The 17,882-nt window shown below is 47.1% G+C and overlaps 1 protein-coding gene across 4 annotated transcripts; it reads left to right on the top strand.

Annotated features, from left to right (window-relative positions):
- Positions 1 to 400: 400 nt before the first annotated feature.
- SAP30L (SAP30 like) lies at positions 401 to 17,655 on the top strand. 4 transcript variants are annotated; one of them, XR_012589487.1, is made up of 5 exons: positions 401 to 901; positions 2,770 to 2,892; positions 4,543 to 4,641; positions 6,587 to 6,776; positions 14,512 to 17,655. XR_012589487.1 is itself a non-coding variant. In XM_074604069.1 (4 exons), the coding sequence occupies exons 1-4, from the start codon at positions 716 to 718 to the stop codon at positions 6,618 to 6,620; spliced, it is 474 nt and encodes a 157-aa protein (XP_074460170.1). In that variant the 5' UTR covers positions 401 to 715; the 3' UTR covers positions 6,621 to 11,675. The 4 variants fall into 4 exon arrangements, 2 of the variants coding, with proteins under 2 accessions (XP_074460170.1, XP_074460169.1); XR_012589486.1 differs by lacking the exon at positions 14,512 to 17,655 and adding an exon at positions 8,656 to 11,675; XM_074604069.1 differs by lacking the exon at positions 14,512 to 17,655 and having other exon boundaries at positions 6,555 to 11,675.
- The last annotated feature ends 227 nt before the right edge of the window (positions 17,656 to 17,882 follow it).

Here is a 17,882-nt window from a genome sequence, read left to right on the forward strand (position 1 = left end):
GCCCGGGGCGAAGGGAGAGGCCGAGTTTCCTCAGTCTCCTGACGGGAAGAGCGAGGGGCGACCGTGGGGCGGTGAAGGGTGGCCGAGGGTCGCTGAGGGGCTGCCGGTCCCGCCGCTCCCCTCACGGCGCGGGTGGGGAGGGCACTGCGGTGCCCTGGCAACGGCGCGCGCGGGCCCCCCCCGCCCTTCCTCGCGCGCCTCTCTCCCGCCGACCTTCCGGCTGCCGTGCGAAGGCGGAGGCGGGCCGGGGCCGGACGGCGGCAGTAGATTGACAGCTCCTCCCACTAATCGAGGCGCGGAGCGGCGGCGGCGCGCCCCGCCCCGCCAGCCGCGCCGCCCAACCAGCGCCCCGGCTGCTGAGGCGGGGGAGGCGGGACTTCCGCTGCCGGGGAGGCGGTTTTGTGTGTGTGTGTGTGTGTGAGAGTGAGCGGTGCGTGCGGGGTCCCGGCTCCCCCGCGGGCGGCGGCGCTTGGGAGCCCGGCCCGGCCCGGCCCGGCCTCCACGGCCACCGCTGAGGGGCGGCGGCGGCGAGCGTCCCTCCCTCCCGGCGGCGCTGAGGGGGGTCCCCCCCTTGAGGGGGCCCCGGCGAGAGTGGGGGGCCCCCCCGCGGGGGGGCGGCGGGGTCCCCCCCTGAGGGCGCGGAGCGGCCCGGCGGCGGCGGTGGTTTCCCCGGTTGTCGGCTCCCCGGGCGGGGTGAGGGGCGGGCAGGTGGGCGATGAATGGTTTCAGCACCGAGGAGGACAGCCGGGATGGGCCTCCCGCCGCCCCCTTCTACGGCCAGAGCTGCTGCCTCATTGACGACGGGGACCGCTGCGTGCGCCCCGCCGGCAACGCGTCCTTCAGCAAGAGGATCCAGAAGAGCATCTCCCAGAAGAAGCTGAAGCTGGACATCGACAAAAGTGTGAGTTGCGGCCTCCGCCGGTCCCCCTTCCCCCCGAGGGGCCGGGCGGGCGGGCTCGCCGTTCCCAGCCCGCCACCGCACTGCGGCCGGTCCCTCCCGGCGGGGCTGCGCTCCCTCCGCCGCTGGAAAGTTGCTTCTCCGCCCGGCGAGTTGAGCTTTGCGATTGCCCGGGGGGGTTCCCTTGACCCCGACAAGCTGTGGGGAGAGGGAGGTGCGAGGTGCGGCAGGTTGTGCTGCAGACCGGGTTCCTTTGGCCCGCGTTTTCCCCTCTCCAGTGTCACCGCGCTGGGGCACGAGAAAAACATGCCTGAGTAAAGATACGGCTTTTCCTCATGGCACTGATTGTCTCGTGAGGATTAATGAAGCAGCGCTAGACGCCGTGCTTGGGAGAAAAGCTCTCGTGCAGTGCGGAGCAGATGATGTTCAAAGGAGCAAACTGTCTTTGCTTCGCAGGCAATAGTGCTGTTTTAATTTCACTTTCGGATTGAAAACCGCTGATGCTACTAGGTAAAATCAACGATATGGGTTACTGTTTCAGTTAGGCGTCATGGTACTTTTTTTAATTGGAAAGAATTTGTGTTCTAGCGAAGCCAGCTATTAAAAATGAACTATTGCATCCAGCTGGAAAGGCGAGGAGTGCAGCCTCTTCAACAGGGCACTTGCGCGCTTGTTCGCTGGTCGGCACTAAACAGCCCGATTTGCTGCTGACCGCTTAGTGACATTAAATGACAGCTGTCAGCTCAAGATAGAAACGGGTCACTTACCGAGTAACAAAATGGGTACAAGAGAGCAGTCCATCAAGATTACAGATGGAATTTCTCAGAAGTGGCTTGGTTAACGGAATTCTGCTCTGCGTGCTTTTCTTACCAGATCTTTAAAGATTAAAACCATTACAAACAAAAAAAACCATGAAGTTTTGAGTCAGTCTGTTTGGCAGCTTCCCCATTTGGTTAGATCCCTTTTGCACAGCCGAAATGCATCATGTCATGGGAACTCAATTTTAAATATAATGTTATTCTTAAAAACTGGAGTGTTTCTCCTGGTTGTAGTTCTCGGCAGATTTGTCAAGTGTATAATAATTTCTTTCATTTTAGGAATGATTCTTTGTTGACAGATATAGGGCTTTAGAAATAAAAAGAGAAAATCACACTAATTAACTCAAAGAGAAAGTATGAAGCGGGCTGCATAAAGTGATTTTGAATGTAGGGTGCCGCTGTCATATGAAGACGTTTTTGCCTTATAGGTACCAAATAATTTTAATCATTTGTGATCTTTTGTTGTAGATATGCTAATTCTAGTGAGATAATATCTGTTAAAAAGGGATTTCCATGGCAGGATAAGCTATAGGAAAAAGATTTTTGCTTTTAGCTTGCTTGTTTTAATTGAGGTAATTAGCCAAATTCTATTTGATCTAAATTTTGAAACACTTGCATTAATAATCTTGTGTACTATTTAAACCAGAAAGTTCACAAGAGTGTAACAGAATGATGTTTTTCTTGCTAGTGCCCTGGTAATAAGTCCTGAAGCAAGGACTTGCCGCTGCCTCTAGACAATTGCCTATTTTTTTTCTGACATGTGATTGCAACCATAAAAAAGAAATATATTATCTACAGAGGTTCAGGTTCAGCTGGAGCTCTTGAGTCCTTCATTTTTCCTGCCATTAGTCTTTGTAATGTAAATTATCTCTAACTCAAGAGTACGATATCACTCCTGGAGTTTAAGATTAGAAATTCCTTAGTGTCATGAGGCAGTCAGTCATACCAGTCATGAGGGATGCACTTTCTAATACTAGTGTCTAAGTGGCTGTTGTTGAGTGCTCTTTCTACAGTACCTGTTTTGATTGCTTTTTCGCCACTTCTGGTTCTTAGGTGAGACATCTGTATATTTGTGATTTTCACAAGAACTTCATTCAAAGTGTCCGAAACAAAAGAAAGAGGAAGACAAGTGATGATGGAGGTGACTCTCCTGAGCATGAAACGGATGTCCCAGAGGTTAGTAAGTGCCAAGTGGGTATAGGACGCTTTACCAATTTTGAGCACGTTGAATTTTGACTTGGATGTTTTCACGTATCAGGAAATATTTGAATTTTAAATTGCAGCTCCGCTGAAACTGCTATGGAGTCACTCTTATCTTTCAGGAATACTTTTTTTCTGATGTGTTATGTCCTAATTTTCTTCTTTGTACCTGTATGAGTTCTTTGCCCATGTAGAGTCGTCTATAAAAAGAGTCTTCATGTATGTAGTACTACCAGAGAGCTGTTAAAACAGTATTTGATACTGATTATTTTTTAAACGTAAAAATAAATTATTTTCAGTGGTGACTGAGGCCCTGATAATGGCTCTTTGTTGCCTAGCGTGCAACGTTTTGCAAATACACTGAAGAATCCAATAGGTCAGTCTCTCTATGTTTGGGTAGTATATGATATCCAAGGATATTAAGTTTCTTCAGACCTTTGCATGTATGGTTATTTTTGACACTATTTAAAACTATTTTAAAATAATTTGTAACATCTTTTTATTTTTGGGAAATAGGCCTGCCTGTTTTGTTTGTTTGCGGGTTTTTTTTCTGTGTTACAGAGCTCTGGAATAATCTCTTCTCTGTGCCATTGTGTTATGTATTTGCTTTGGTGATGTTTCTGGTACTGTTGATTCTGCAAAAAGTTGTGCAGAGGTGATGTGCGGGAGGAGCTGAGCTCTGGCCGCGTCAGCAGAGCCCTCTGCTGGAAATGCCACCCGTATTGTCAAAAAGCATTTCATTTCTGAGAAAAAACACGCCAAGGATTGTTTTGCCAGCGAAGCTGTGTCTACACACCTCCTGTGTGGACATGTTGAAAGAGTAGCAAGTTTTTGGTTTGCTTTTTTTTTTTTTTTAAGGATACCTGACTTCTTGTTGTAGCTGTTTGTGTTTCCATTCTACAAGGTTCTCCATCAAAACTTTCCCATACAGGCTTTACATGAGTTGCCAGGACGATTGGTGTAGATCCAGCTGGCATCTAACAATGTTAAGTGCTGTAGCGCATGCAGGGTACTTGGTGGTTAAAAACTGAGGGATGCACGTCACCTAACTGAATAGGGAACTCTGCAGTGTGTCAGTTTTAATGTCATTTTCTTCTTGGTTTTCAGCAGAGATTCCTTTTGTCTTTGAAACATAGCATTTTCCACATGATCTTCATCTTCCTTCCTGTAGCTTCCACCACCACCACCCTTGCCTTTAAACGTGCACATCCCATTGAAGTATTTGAATTCCATTTCTTCTCTGTACTCTGTTTTATGTCACAAGCCATTTGTTCAGTGCCTGCTAAATTGATATTTCATGTGTGAGCTTTTTTAACCCTTGTGGGAACAAAAGGTTCCCCTTTGCTTCGAGGTTGCAGAGGTGTAATTGAGAGCAGAAATTGGCCAGCAGTTCTGTTGACAGCATGTGAACCAGAACAAAATTTTGTATTTCCCTGAGGCTATTTTGGTCCTTTAGCATTAACAAATACAAAACATACTTAGATTTGTCAGTAAGGCAAGCCGATGTGGTTCTGAATGCAGGCAAGGAGCAGTCCTGTTGAGGAAGAAATAGTTAGATAACTCCATGCTTCTGCCTAATAGAAGCTAAAGGTAGTGCTCATCCCCTCTTCTCTACGTCACTTCCAGGTTGACTTGTTCCAGCTCCAAGTGAACACTCTGCGACGTTACAAGAGACATTATAAGTTGCAGACTAGGCCTGGACTCAACAAGGCTCAGCTAGCAGAAGTAAGTGATGACAGAAGTAGTATCATCTCTGTTATTAAAAAACTTTTTATCTCCTCTGCTGAAGTGCACGTTTCTTGGACACTAGTACCTGTAGTGACTCTCTCACTAGTATGTACTGTGTGCTTTGCGAAAGCTTTCAGGGGATGGTGCCGATAGAAAGCTGCATGCTTTGTTTCACTTGAGACAGTCATGGAATCCATGTAAGTTGCCTGTTGAAAGCATGTTTTAGTAACTGCTTTTCTCTGCTTCCTTTCCCTCCTTGTTCATAGTCACAATCCGTTACCTTTAGGAAGCAGAAACAGAACCTATTTTCCAGTGGCTTAGGTGTTAACTGAAGATGGCTGTTGTACTGAAACTCAGACTCACGAGTTATTGGTCACCTTAAGTGCCCCTGTTAGTTTTCCTTTCCTCACAGGCACTTGAGCTGGTTGGAATTGCTTCTTATTAAAGGCAAAATCACTGACCATGACTTAAGATTCCTTCTTTCTTGTCCTAATGTCTTATGGTTCTGTATTAAGTCAATAAAAGGCTCTTTCCTTAAGGGCCTCTACTGCTGCTTTCTCACCGTATGGGGTCCTTGTTAAGAAAGAACTCTCTGTAACTCTCTCTTATTTGGGTTAGTTGTGCTTGGTGTGCATCCGCTCTGCTCTCTTTCCTGACTTGATCTTAAGGCTTTCTATGGGAAAAGTCTTCTCTAAACTTGAAAAGAATGTAGCAGTTACTGAATGGTAACGAGGTTGGTTTTGTAAGCCGAGGCTTTCATAACTCTCTGCCCAAAACTGTCTGTTTTGCTTTTGCTTTAAAGAACAACAACTGGCAGACCAAAAAAGAAAGCAAGACACTGTCTTGCTTTCTTTCAAAGTCAACTAGGGAATGAATATACCGAATATAGAGAAGGTGTAGTGTAGAGCATGTAGGAGTAAGGTGAACGAAGCAGGGTGGATATATGTCCTCATTAGTAGTTCTGAATTGTCATGTTCTAACTTACCAGTTCATAGTTTCTCAGCTACCCCCTCCCGTGAAGGACTACTTACTTAGGCAATTTACCATGAGTGTGCCCAGGAAGAAAAAAAAACAAACAACAAACTACTATGCAAGCGGAAAATAAAAGGAGCCTAACTTAAAGTTGTCACACACTTCCCAGATTTCCTGTGAAGTCTGAGCAGCTTTGACCCTACGCTGGATCCTCGTCCAGCTCCCATGCTTGAATCACTGCTGCCTGAGGCTCTTAGACTCCTGCTGCTACCCCACCGTAAGGAAAACTAAAACTTCCATAAATCTTCTTGGAGTGACTTATTGCTCAGCCTGCATCAACATCCAGTTCTGGAGCTGTGTTGGGTACCAAAAAAGAGCTTCTTCCATACGAGAAGCAGATCTCATCCAGCTCCAAAATGTGTTCTGCGTTCATTTTCTGAGGAAATGCTAGTGTCAGAGAGGGATAGCCCTAACCAAATGCTAACCCTCCCATTGCAAATCCCCTGGTGTTCCTTTCAGTCAAAACTTATCCAGTGTGTTTTCCTTTGGACAGTAAAACTTTGCTACATCTGGTTCAGACAGCAAAGTGTTTTAATATTTCTGACACTCTCCTTTAAAATACTGAGATGCAGGGAAAACTTCTCTCCAAATAATCTCGGCATGAAATGCCGCTTAGGAGAGGCTATGCTGCTTTGGCAGGAGGACATTCTGGCTTCCAAATTCCGCTTGTAGGTTGGCTGCAGATACTGCTGACGTAGCAAGACTATGCTATGTTCATATGCACATTCCAGCTGTAAAAAGAGATAGAGGTAAATGAGGACTGACAGTTTGAATTGGTGCATGTTTGACTAAGAGTATATTGCGCTCAGTGGCCATAAAATCATTTTTGGAAAGTGAAAAGAAACCCTGTTCTGATTATTTCTACTTTTTAATTTCAGAATTTCTGTCTCTTTACATGTTGTCCTTCTAGACTGTCAGTCGTCACTTCAGGAATATTCCTGTGAATGAGAAAGAGACACTTGCATATTTCATCTATATGGTGAAGAACAACAAGAGCAGGCTGGACCAGAAATCAGAAAGTAGCAAGCAACTAGAATGAAGATTAACAAGATTTGGAATAAGAGAGACCTTGAAGGAACAGATGGTATTGTGCATTTTAGGTATATAAAAACTGTTGAAGTATATTGTAAATTTTTTTTTTAATGCAGTAAGTCTGGATGACAGAAAAAATATAGACTTTCTTATCAGGAGTATTTGAAAACATGTGCCCAGCATGTTTCTGAAGACTTCTTCCCCTCATTTCAAAGTCACATTGGAATAAAGAAATGAGGATAATGAGGAAACCAAGTAAACCTGTAGGACTGTGGAGTTTGTCAACTCAGTGTTTTAAACCATTTCTGGAAATCTGCATCTCAGTGCAATTCAGATCACAGATGAAATTTTTTCACTGAATTCAGACTGCATCACAAACCACCATGCAGTTTGTCTTGGCACAGGACTGGAATAGCAGCAGAGATAAAATTGATTATCAAGGTGCATGGGTCAGAAGTTTGTCTGAAGCTTGCTCCCCACCTACACACACTCTGTCTTGCCTTGAGTCAGTGCTTCAAGTCCCAAACTTCTACAAATGCTCCATCTCACCAGATCTACTCCAGTGAACGCTACTTGATTAGTCTGAATTTGATTTTATTTTTTTTGTCATATTTCTTCTCACCCCCTTCTGACGTGGATGTCAGACAACTCTGCCATCCCTTTCTCTAACTTCTTTTATTTAAGAACTCACTAATTAATTGTCTGTAAGTGTTTAAAAACTTCTGCATTTCCACAGAATGTGGTATTAAGGCAAGTAGAGCTTATTTGCTGGGTTTGATCATGTTGGTAGAAATGCTCATTTAATTCACTTACGCCTATTTCCCTTCTATTCAAGGCTCAGTGATGGTAGGTGAAACAATGGCTTAAGACATCTGTCTCTTAATCTCTGTCAGATCAGGTATCAATCATCACAAGCGATGTGAATTTTATACTGAAGCTAGTCTTCAGCAGGTGTCACAAAACTGCTGTGTGGATTAGTGGGTTTGGCAGTCCCTGTTTAGTATGAAGCAGACATGCTAATGGGTGTAGCACCACAACCGGGGTAGTGAACTGACTGGAGCATGATGCATTTCATCTGTCTTTGCAACAGGCAGAAAGTATTGAAGCAGTTGCCTTTTGTGAGCATTACGTGTACTTTCATAAGAGCTGTGTGAGTGGACGGCATGCTGGTGCTCTTTAATCGGGCGCTGTAGGAGGAGATCGCTCTGATTTTGTTATTTAAAGCCAAGGTGTCCTTACACATAACACAGCAGTTATTTTGGCAAAAGAAGCTTATAAAAGTGTTGGTCGTGACTGACTGTTCTCTAGTGACCTCAAATTCTATTCAAGGGGATCTCATGATGTAAAGCACCGCTCTGTTTCTTTGCTGTCCTGACCAATGTCTCCATTCTGTTACAAGATGCCAAGACCCCACATAGAGAGTATATTCTCAACAAGCCTTAAGTAATGGACTGAACAGTAGAAAACTTTGGCTAGCGTTTTGTCAATGGCAGGTTTTAATTTTCCAAAACTGGATGAAGCTTTGTTGAAGAGCTGAACGCACAGATCACGATCCCAGCTTAGTACTGCATCGTGTTGCGTAAGGCATGAAGGGTTCATGTAGTGAAGCTCTTGCTGAAGGTCTCCCAGAATCTCTTTAAAAATCAAGTCACAATTTAAAGCCAGCTGTTCACATCAGCTCTGAAGTGTTTGCTAAAACATGTTCAACAAACTTCAGCACGTCTAAGTCCTGTGTCATAGGCAGAAATACTCTGTTATGGTACACGTCCCACTTGTGAAGTTTTGGGGAGTGTGATTGTTTCAGCATTTCCTTGTTCAATTTCAGTATGGATTTTAAGAACATCAGCCAGGAGAGAGGTTCCAGGAATGAGGGGAGAATGTCTTGCGTCGGTATTTCATGAATGTTTAAAAATTTCCTAATTACACTGGTCCTTTCCTTATTGAAAGGATGGAGGAATTCCCACATCAGTCAACATGATCTGGCTTCTCTCATCCAGGACAGATAGCTAAAAGGGTACGTTCTCTGACTGCATGTTAATCTTCAAAGTGCTCATGTAATCAGAAGGTATTACCAAGGGAAAATTAGTTTCTGGGTTGAGAGGGTTTTGCCTCATTGTAACTTCTAGACCAAAACTGTAAAAATGTAGTTTGTTTGGGGTTTACTTTTTTGTTGTTGTATTTTGTTTTGTTTTATTTCTAAGAGTAAATAAATCTGTTGGGGTGTTTTAGCACAGCCAGCAGCAAAATGATTCTTTTCAAGGAAATATGGTGGCAGGTTCCATCTGTTCAGGTGTATTCACTGGAATGCTTTTGTGCAGAGGTGGTATCCAGGAAACTTCTTTTTTTTTTTTTTTCTTTCTGAAAATAGTCAATTGATGTGAAATGTGATCCTTGTTGGTTTCACTCTTAAAGCAATTATACTTTTTTGAAAAAATTCTTAGTGAAGTGTGATGATGAAGAGATGTTTACCAGCCATTAGCAGTTGTTTATAAGGTGGGAAACTTGGAGGCAAGACACCAAAGAAAGAGAGGAATCTTTGGCTGTCGGACCCCATGGCCTTATAAACCGTTGCAAATGCCTTATTACCTTGTTCTCAACTTAACTAGAGCAAAACGCCTTGAGCAAAAGAAAGCTGATGTCTTGTTGGAAGGGTTAGCCACTTTATGGCTCCCATGCTATAAACTGAAATCACACGTCAATTCAGTAGCAATATCCATGTTCAGGGTGCCTGTGATTCTTGAAAAGCATTTAGTGTCTAATAACCAGAAAACGCAACAATGCAATTGTCGTTCTGTATAGTACCATTCTGTGTATTTGATTCCTTATGCTGCATGCCAATTAAAAAAGACTTTCCAACTTTTTGTTTTAAACTTCAAAGTAAATGTGTTTGAACCTCACACTTGTGAAGCCATGAGGTGGGACGTTTTCTCAGCACTTTTAGATGGGACTTGTTGGAAAGGTGGAAGACCCAAATCGCTTTGGCTGGTATGATAAGATTTTTTTTTTTCTTTTTACATTTTGCTTTTCACAGATGGGCCTTAAATTCTGTCTAGCTTTGAACCATGGAGCACAAGCCTTGGGGGCATGGAGGATGACCAGATGTCATCTTCCATTTATAATAGTGGAAGCTTATTTCTTACAAGCCTGCATAGGTGACATTCACCCTGGGGCAGAGGAATTGTCTTTGAAGCCCTCCAGCCATTATATAGCCTAATTCAATTACGTAGCCTAATTCAATTCTTGTTGAAGAGTTGCATTAACTTCATTAGACTTCTGAATAGATCCAAAGCCATTAGTATGAAATCCAAATAATGCGGAAACATCTCTTCCGGGTTAATTTCATCCTGTATGCTGACCCTCTGCTCACTTTAAGGGAAGAAGAAGAAATCATTGATGGTAGTTATTGGCTTGAGCTCAACTGAAGGGAGTTGGAAGCATGTGAAGACTTGACGCGGTGGCAGTCTGATGGCTGAAAACTGCAAATATGTCCAAGGAGGCTGTGTTAGAATGCAGGGGTTTTTTTAAATTTCTGCATCTAAAGAGTATTTTATATCAACCTGAAGTAAACAATTGCATTAAAAGCTAATGTTTCTTTTGCCAGGCACTTTAGATGCTCAGCCTGAGAAAAGCAGAGTGGGCAGGTTTGTACCACTTGTCCCCAGTACTCTGGTGTCCCAGTTTTCCTTAGAAATGTGTCCGTAAACCACTAGATAGCCTGGAGTGCAAGACTTGACCAAAACATACTAAGTCTGGCATTTAAAGTTAGTCTTAAGTGCAAGCTGGCTTCAGAGAGGCTTTGAAATCAAGAGCCAAAATAACCCACAGGAAATGCGAGTTTTCAAGTGGGTCGTGATGGCACAGAGAAGATGAAACGGGACGTGGCCCACAGAGAGACTGAACAAAACGTGCTTCCACAGTTACCAACGTGGAGGAAGAATTGTTCTGTGTTAGCTCTTGTAATGGATGTTTTATGAGAGGGGAAGAAGGGGGGAGCTGTGCACTTTACGTCTTTTGGTTGAGCCAAATGTAAATACCAATGGGAGATCTTCAGCGGTAACTGCAGTTGGAGGGGAGAGAAATGGTCTGCTGGGGGACTGTTTATTTAAATCCACAGATCATTATACTTCCCCAGAGCACTAGAGTCACTTTGCCTCTACAGTTTAAAGGAGTGGGTAATACAGGGTGGCCTCTTGTACAGAAGGAGTCCTTGTACTGCCCAGAGTACTGACTGAAGAGTCCCAAAGGTGAAGGAATGTTACTGATGCCTCCCTCCTCTTGTCACTGATGCCCTTTAGCCACCTCTAGCTTATCAAGTTAGTAGGGAGTTCTCATTTTCCACTTTCAAAGTGCAAATGAACTGTTAGGGTGTAAGATACCCCTTGCACTTTTCACAGCTATCCCTGGTCTCACGTTTTTTGACTTGCCTGTGAACACCTCGGTTTGGAACAAATTAAATGGTTGAAGAAAGTGTGGGGAGAGGAGGGGGGCTCCTGCCTTAAACCTTAACTTCCCTTGCAAGCAACTCTGCAGGCCATCCTGGACATCAGCAGGCTCCAGGAGCCTCTGACTTGGAGGACCCCTGGTGGGGCTGGGTTTGCTCCTGTCCTGGCCCTCTGCTCTGCAGCTACAGCGCAGGGGAGGGGAATAGTGGGTAACTTGCAGAATGGCTTGGGGTCTTAGTGGGCTTACTGGGAGAGAAAAACTGTGTTCCCTCTTCTGTTTCTAGCCTCCATGTATTGTGCTGATCTTATGCCAAATGTTTTGGACACCTTGTATTTTTAACTGTGTAATATAGCTGTGTATTGTTAAAGCAACTTAGTAACTTATAGCAAAAAAAATGTAGAACTCATTTCTTTGAGGTGTAGGAAATGTCCTGCTTCCACTGTGTATGAGACTTTAACTCTGTACTGTCTGACAAAGATAAAATGCTGAATTTCACTTTAATAAATGATCTATCTAGCAACAAGGCCTACATTCCCTTCTGTTTGCCTTTCTGCCCTTAGCACTGTTGGCTCCAGAGCTGATGGAGTTTTGCTTTGCATGGATGTTTTGTGCCAGGCTTCTCTGATTCACTGTCATTTCCCACCCACCTCCCCGGGGCTGAAAATACAGCAGCCATGGAGGGGAGAATGGCACTGCTGACTGGGATGTGTCAAGCTTGAAGTAGAAAACTCAGGTGATGGGATATTTTGTGACAAATCTGCGTGGGTTGCATGGAAGCAAATCATGGAGTCTTTTGAATGCAACAAAAAGACAACTCATGAGAAAGATGGATGTTGTTGGAGAGCCTCGTGGCCTTCCATTTTGGGGAGTGTTGGGCTTTTCTGTGATGGGGATTTTCTTTTTTCCCCACCTCTATCATGAACAGTCAATCAAGTGCAGCATCTCATTTGATTAATTTTTCCTAATGAATCTTTTATGTCTAGTTCAACCCTGTGCTTCTGCTTCCTTCTCAGGTTCACCCTGGCCTGGGCTACGTTTCATGCATGGCTTCTAGCTCCTGTTGTCCAGAGTCGCAGCTGCATGCCCAGCTGACCAGGTGGGTGCTACCCCAGCGCAATGCTGACATGTAGCATCCCGATGTTCAGTCAGTTAAGCTGCAAGATCCTTTTCTGTGTAGTACTTTGTTTCATTTCTTCTTCCCATGTTGCTCTTCCTCCTGACTGTCAGCCTTATAGGCAAAGATAACTCACTTTTTTTGCTGCAGTGAGGAAGTGAGGAGTGCCAGAAACTGGAGCTTGAACACTTGTTCTCCTGAACCCTGTCGTGGCATTTCCTAAGGCTCTGCTGGCAGTGTCTGAGGCATGCTTGAGCCTTGATTTTTAGCCAGGAAAGAGGTTGTAGTGTAGCTTTTCAGACACTTGGGCTCTCCGAGGAGGATGATAGGATATTGAGAGCTTTACACTCAAAATACATGACCTGAATTTATCACTGTCAAATTAAACTGCACTGTTGATGTGCAGTAAAGATTTGCACAGATAATTCTCCCTGAAACAATCCCACAACGTCGTCTGTATCCTTATTCCTTGGTGCTGTCCTACAGCCAACTGACCTCTGCTTATCATGGTTCGATTCACAGCAAGGGCTAAATTGCCCTCTGGGAGGAGGGTGGCAGGTTGTGTTGCTGCTGCGTGGTGACTTCCAGCCACGCAGAACGTGCCCATTTATACCACCAGTGATGTGTGCAGGAGACACTTGGTCCCCCCAACCTACACCCCAGGGCATTAGCTTTCAGTAGCAAAGGAGCAGGGTCTGCAGGGAAGAGAGTTTGGAGAGCCGAATGTTGATGCTTTACTAAGCTGTGGGAAATAATCAATGATCAGTAGTTACGTTTGAGCCTAATGTTCTCTTAGCTAAAGATTGACCTTGGTGTATTGGAGAGCTGGGGGAGACTGAGCTGGTGCATCACAAACAGATCCTGATGTCCTCAGTGCCTGCATTTGTGGATGTGTCTGGAGGCCCTTGCAATGGATCAGGACCTTTTCGCACAAGGCAGCATGCTGCCATGCTGCCAGAGTGTTGTCCCTGTCTCGGCGAGCTCTCAGTTGAAGAGGGCAAGACCAGAGGTGACACAGGTGGGCACCATGAAACAAGGAGCAAGGGCAGATCACTTCACAGGACATCACCTGTGCCTTGTCAAGCTTTTTTAGGAGGTGTCAAGGAAAGGTCTTCAGGTGAGAACAAGGGCAGTTTATCCCAGTGGAAGGGGAAAAGCCATGTCATTTGCATTCCCCACTTGGTGAGCGTGGGCTCAGCACAGTGAGGAGGTCCTGCCCAGGGAGGAAAGGCAGAAGGGCTGAAGGAGGACAGCTGTAAGCAGCAACCTGTTGTGCAAGTGCTGGTTTTGGCATGAGAGGGTAGACTGGAAACTCCAGCGATACAAATAACCTCTGCTGGTTAATCTGTTATTTGTAGAGACTAATGAATAATGCGGCTTAATCTCATGTTTGCTCCCTGCCAAGAAACACTCGGAAGATTTCAAGCGCAAAACCAAGGAGGAATCTGCTCAGTCTTTTTAAGGTATTCACCCCGAGAAACTGAGCAACCAGCGGCTTGCTCTGATGGGCCTCAAACTGCAGGTCCCTCTCTCGGCTCCCAGCCGCCGTGCGAGGGCAGTGTTCGCTCAGGCACCCGGGCGGTGGGTGCTCTGCGCTGCACCTCGGCCCAGGGCTGGCAGCTGGGGGGCACCAGGGCCATTCTCCCGTCCCCAAGACACCTCCTCAGTGGGAGCCGGCTGGACTTGGCAGATACCGGAAGCAGGATTATGCTGTGGTAGGATGTGGAGATCATAAAAATGCTTTGTTCGGGGGGTTTTTTGTGTGATTTTGTTTGGGTTTTTTTCCCTCCCCCCGCTGGTTGGACATTGAAATTGAACACGTCCGATTCTCTGCGTGAGCCGTCCTACGGTCTCCTTGCAACGTTGATGGAAACCAGGCTTCGATTCTCCGCTCCCCAGCAGAAAGGGCAGCGCAGAGGACTGGGGAAAAATGCGAATGTGGATTTAATGGTTTTATGTTTTAGAGATGTGGCTGAGCAGGCTGAGTGTGCAGGGGAGAGCCTTAGGGCTCTTTTTTTCTTTTTCTTTTTTTTCTTTTTTTATTTCTCCTGTATCCAATAAGGGATGACTAAACGGTTCTGCCAGCACTCAATCTCACTTTGCCAGGAGCTGGAGCTGATTTCACATCTCTTATCCTTGCAGGCAACGTTGGCTTCTTCCCTAAGTACCTCAAAGCCCCCTAATGTGCTTTTACTTAATTGTTTTTTGGAGCTTTCTTCAAGATCTGTTTCCTTTACGTGTTGCAGGAAGTACTTCGTGATGGCTGTGGCATCCTGGTGCCTGTGGGGAAGAGCAGAGACCAGGAGACAGGAGAAAAGGGAAGTCTCAGGTAGCTGAGACGGCTCTACTGCTTCTCCTACCACACGTAGAGACCAGAGAGCACAACGATGGGCACCGCATCAGCAAGCTCCCTACCCCAGGCTGTGGTCGCAAAGCAGAGAGGAGGCTCTGCATCCAAGAGGTGTCCGAACGTTGCCTGTGTCTCTTCCTGGTGTTGACACCCATGTGGGCAAGTCCGTCTTTAGGAAAGGGAAGGTGGTGGGTTGCATCCTGTGGTCCTGGAGCCAGCTCGTTCGTAGCTCCCTTTGGTGTCTGGGTTTTCGCCAGCTCCTGCGCCTGTGCAGCAGACGGCAGGCCGGCAGCCATGGCCTGGCAGGCAGCCCTGAGCAATCCGATCTCCTGTTTGGTGGTTTGCAGGCCCTTCGTTGGGCTGGGGTGGGAAAAGGCAGGCACCACATCCAGCATCTGCACGGAAATGTGGGGGAAATAGCCTGGCACCTTCCCAGCTCTGCCTGGCCACAGAGGGCAACCAGCGTCCCTGTATGTGTCCCAAAACAGGACTGTTCAGCTCTTCCCTGTCCAGTCTGGCCTGGAAGGATCCCTGTACCCTGCAGGTTGATGTTCTCATTGTTCCACACCCACCTTCCCAGCAGAACCAGGTTTTTTCATTTTTTTCCTGGAATTTCCACTGCCTTACTGGCCATAAACCCTGACCCTCATGGAAAAAGTGGAGCCCTTGGTGCACTACTGCTGGCCTTGACTTACCTCAGCCCTCTGCGTCTCTGTTTTCCTGGGGACAAAAAGCAGGTTGAAGGCTCTGGATTGGTGCACCGCGTACAGACAGGGCTTTTTTTATTAGACTAGCACAAACTACAGTGCCGGGGAGCTGCCAGCCTTCACCAGGCTATTCCTTGTCCTCCTCCCTTCCCTCCTTTTCCTGATCCTGTTTTCCCCATTCCTCCCTGCTGCTCATCTGCTCCAAGTCCTTCATGCACTCCCCAAAGCAGGCTAACAAAAGTATCTCCATGACGGCATTCCCACCTCTTTATGCCGCGTTCCTGGAAACAGGAGCCTAAAAGGGCATTGGGTGTGGAATTGCGTGGGTTTAGCCCGAAGCAGCTGGCTTGGTTCCTGGAAGTGTTGTAGGGTGAGTCGTTGAAATCTGCAGCGCAGGCTTGAATTTGAGTCAAGCTGATGAGCTTCAGCGGAAAGCCTGCCCTGCCTCTCTCCATCAGACACAGGACCGTAGTGGTGGAAGCTGAAGAGTGAAGGTGAGCAGAGGAGGGAGTCTCGGGGCTGACGCAAGCTTTGTGCACGAGCTCAGGCTCGTAACTCCTTCCAGCTTCTCAGTTTGGGAAGGAGCTCCCGGCCAAGGCAATTAAACCAGCCTGCTCTGGCCCCCATGTCCCCCCCGTCTGCTCCTGTGGGTCAGTTACAGGCCATGAGAATTTTGTCAAGGTAGCTGTAGTCTAAGGGAAAAAAAATGCCTTTTCCTCTCAATTCCTCAGCTTTCAGCCGCTGGTGACGCCATAAATTCCCCTACTTCTCTGGTTACTGTAAAGCCTTTCAGGGTGGTCAGGATCTGAATTCCTCACGCAAAAGAACGAGCAGGGAAAAAGGAAACTTTGCAAGCAAGGACCCTCCCCGCCTTGGGGATCCTTCGCAAGGAATCGGCAAGGCTCCAAGTGTGTGCTCTTGCCTTGCAGTCCCTCGGCTCAAGCCTCTTGGGTAACTGTTCGTCTCGCTCTCCTCTCACCAGCAAAGGTCTTCCTACCAGCCTGCGCTTCCCGCTGGTGCTCCAGCAGGTCCGTCTGGCCCCTTGGCCCCTCTGACCTGCAGGCTCCGGGAGCCGCAGCAGCTCCAGGTTTGCTGTTGCACTTTAGCATTGGAGACACCACGAGAGACAGAGCTTGTCCAGCGTCACACAGCTATGGAGATGTCACGGAGTCCTGCTGGGCAAAGTGCCTGGCTGTTTTTACCCCCTGCCCCGAGCTGTACAGCGCCGATCCTCCACCAAATAGCCCCAGCTCCCAGCCAGATTCCATCCTGGACCTTAAATCCAACTGCCACGTGGAACACAAGTGGGCTGCTGTGCCACCCCACACCATCCAGCTTCACCTGAGGGCTGTGCCGAGATGTCGTGGGAGAAGATCAGCGGGAAACTGGCAGCAAAGCGTCCTTGCTGCCAGAGAAGATGCTTGCTAATGGGATTGCTCCACCACTGAGCAGGACAAGGATGGGTCATTCTGCAGAAAGCCATGGTGAGCACCTTTGCTAACCCCACACCCAAGCACGTGAGTCTTGTGAGAGGAGTAAATACTCACTTCTCCCAACACCCTGCACTGGGGAAAGGGCCTTCATGGAGTGAAGCAATGAAGGTTGGCTTTGGGGAGGTAGGAGCATGATGGGGATGATGTTTGAAGGATGGTCTTGGAAAGGTTGGCCCAGGGTGCAGTGCTCTCGGCCTTCCCCCAGCACAGGCAGCTGCATGGAGAAATACAGTCTGTGCGGAGCTCAGTGCCAAGCAGGGGCTGCCATAGGGGTGAAAACCCAGAGAATTTGGATTTGTTTTAAAAAAATAAAATTAAAAAAAAAAAGAAAGAAAAAAAAGTTGGAGCCTTCATCTGCCTTGTGGCACCAGAGTCTTCCCATACTTGGGTGTCATTTCTACAGGTATGGATTGGAAATCTCTTTAGATGGGCCTCAGAATGATGTGACTCCAGAAGCACGGAGATTTGAGGAAGAACTATTGCATGTCACGAATTTGCAGCTGAGGGGGTCTCTGTTGGACAGAAAACCTTCCCACCTGAGCAGTGCTCCCGGGAGACGGTCTAACCTGGGAGCCAGCAACTGGGCTGAGAGGCTCCGAGTGTTGGGAGAGGATCAAAAAGCTCCCCTGGCAGTAAATCTTTCACCTGCCATGTTACTCACTGGGGCTTGTGGCCATTCCTCCGAGGTCGGCCCCGGGTCAGGATTTCTCCCGTCTCTTTAGCCCCCAAACCTGGAGATTTTTGTCTTATCTTTGACGCCATCTTGACACTGAAAACAAATTATGGCCCAATTACCCTCACTGAGAGGGGCTGGGGCTACCTTAAATGGACAGAACTATCACGCGCTTCCTTAAGAGTGGGTAATTAGAGTGGGGTGTGGGGTGGGGAGGGGGCAAGGAACTGGGGGGGACCCCTGGCATGGGGCTGCCCTTGCCCCCTGCTTGGCATGGCAGGAGGGGACATCCCATCCAACCCCATCCCACCCAGTCCCAGCTGTGCCCTTGGACTCCGGAGAGGCCAGAGCAGCGATGGGGCTCCCCGCGGTGCCCGGGGGGGTTCCCCCCTGC

This window comes from Larus michahellis, chromosome 11 (assembly GCF_964199755.1).
Source record: "Larus michahellis chromosome 11, bLarMic1.1, whole genome shotgun sequence".
Taxonomy (NCBI): domain Eukaryota; kingdom Metazoa; phylum Chordata; class Aves; order Charadriiformes; family Laridae; genus Larus; species Larus michahellis.

Excerpts from the sequence above, each read along its gene's own strand:
- SAP30L (XM_074604068.1), top strand. The coding sequence starts at position 716 with ATGAATGGTTTCAGCACCGAGGAGGACAGCCGGGATGGGCCTCCCGCC. Across the intron at positions 902-2,769 it reads AGCTGGACATCGACAAAAGT|GTGAGACATCTGTATATTTG; the intron begins GTGAGTTGCGGC and ends TCTGGTTCTTAG. Across the intron at positions 4,642-6,586 it reads ACAAGGCTCAGCTAGCAGAA|ACTGTCAGTCGTCACTTCAG; the intron begins GTAAGTGATGAC and ends TTGTCCTTCTAG.